This window comes from Myotis brandtii, unplaced genomic scaffold, assembly GCF_000412655.1.
Source record: "Myotis brandtii unplaced genomic scaffold, ASM41265v1 scaffold246, whole genome shotgun sequence".
In the NCBI taxonomy this organism is placed as follows: Eukaryota; Metazoa; Chordata; class Mammalia; order Chiroptera; family Vespertilionidae; genus Myotis; species Myotis brandtii.
The window spans coordinates 402915-403966 of record NW_005359310.1 but is presented as its reverse complement, the minus strand read 5'-3'; the positions used below and the strand labels follow the sequence as shown (position 1 = coordinate 403966).

The 1052-nt window shown below is 56.0% G+C and overlaps 1 protein-coding gene across 1 annotated transcript in view; it reads left to right on the top strand.

Moving 5' to 3' along the window:
• Positions 1-1052, top strand: part of KIF9 (kinesin family member 9) — a 34543-nt gene that overhangs the window by 7583 nt on the left and 25908 nt on the right. The window contains exon 5 of the mRNA XM_014540501.1: positions 521-790. Coding sequence (XP_014395987.1) covers positions 521-790 — 270 coding nt within the window. The remainder of the gene's footprint in view (positions 1-520; positions 791-1052) is intronic.

Below are 1052 nucleotides of genomic sequence, written 5' to 3'. Positions count from 1 at the left end.
CGCAGGTGCTGCCGGCCCAGGCCAGCTGCTGGACGCTGGGGGGACAGGATGCACGGGGGGAGGGGGTGTCCGTGAGTCAGAGGCCTCAGGAAACCCGGAGTCCGGGTGTTGGACCCTGGCCCACGCCCATGCTGAGCCTGTTTCCTCGTTTGTAAAAGCGGGAGTGGGACTTGCCGACTGGCTCCCGGCTGCTGCGCTGGTCTGTGGCCTGTGACTGAGGCCACCCGTTCAATTCCTGGGCAGGGCACATGGCCGGGTTGCGGGCTGATCCCCTGGGGAGCGGGCAGGAGGCAGCTGGTCAATGATGCTTATCTCTCTATCCCTCTCCCTTCCTCTCTCTCTAAAAATAAGTCAATTAAAAATATATTAAAACAAGGTGGTAGTAAATATCACCCAATGGACTATGATTATAGTCGTTGTTGCTGGTGGTCGTCACACCAACTAGACCGTAAATCCTTTTAGGAGGAGGGTTTTCTGGTCGCACGTCTGGATGCCCCCGAGGTCCGCCCTCCCATGGCAGGGGCTGCCCCCTGCAGAGGTCCGACCGCTGTCCGACCTCCCCCAGGTTTTCAGGATGATCGAGGAGCGCCCCACGCATGCCATCACGGTGCGTGTCTCCTATCTGGAGATCTACAACGAGAGCCTGTTCGACCTCCTGTCCACGCTGCCCTACGTGGGGCCCTCGGCCACGCCCGTGGCCATCGTGGAAAACCCGCACGGGGTCTTCATTAAGGGCCTGTCGGTCCACCTCACGAGTCAGGAGGAGGACGCCTTCAGCCTCCTCTTTGAGGTGAGAGATTTCTTTCTTCCTCCCTCCTTCCCTTCCTTTCTTTCTCTTATTTTTTCCCTCACACCCTTCTTAGTTTTTTACTTTGATAATCAGGATGAAAATTAAAAGATACTCATTTTAGCAATTTCAGCTCGTACTAAAACATAGGAATAGCTCTGGCCGCATGGCTCGATGGTTAGAGTGTTGGCCCCGCGCACTGAAGGGTCACGGGTTTGATTCCTGGTCAAGGGCACCTACCTGGGTTGTGGGTTCAATTAAAAAG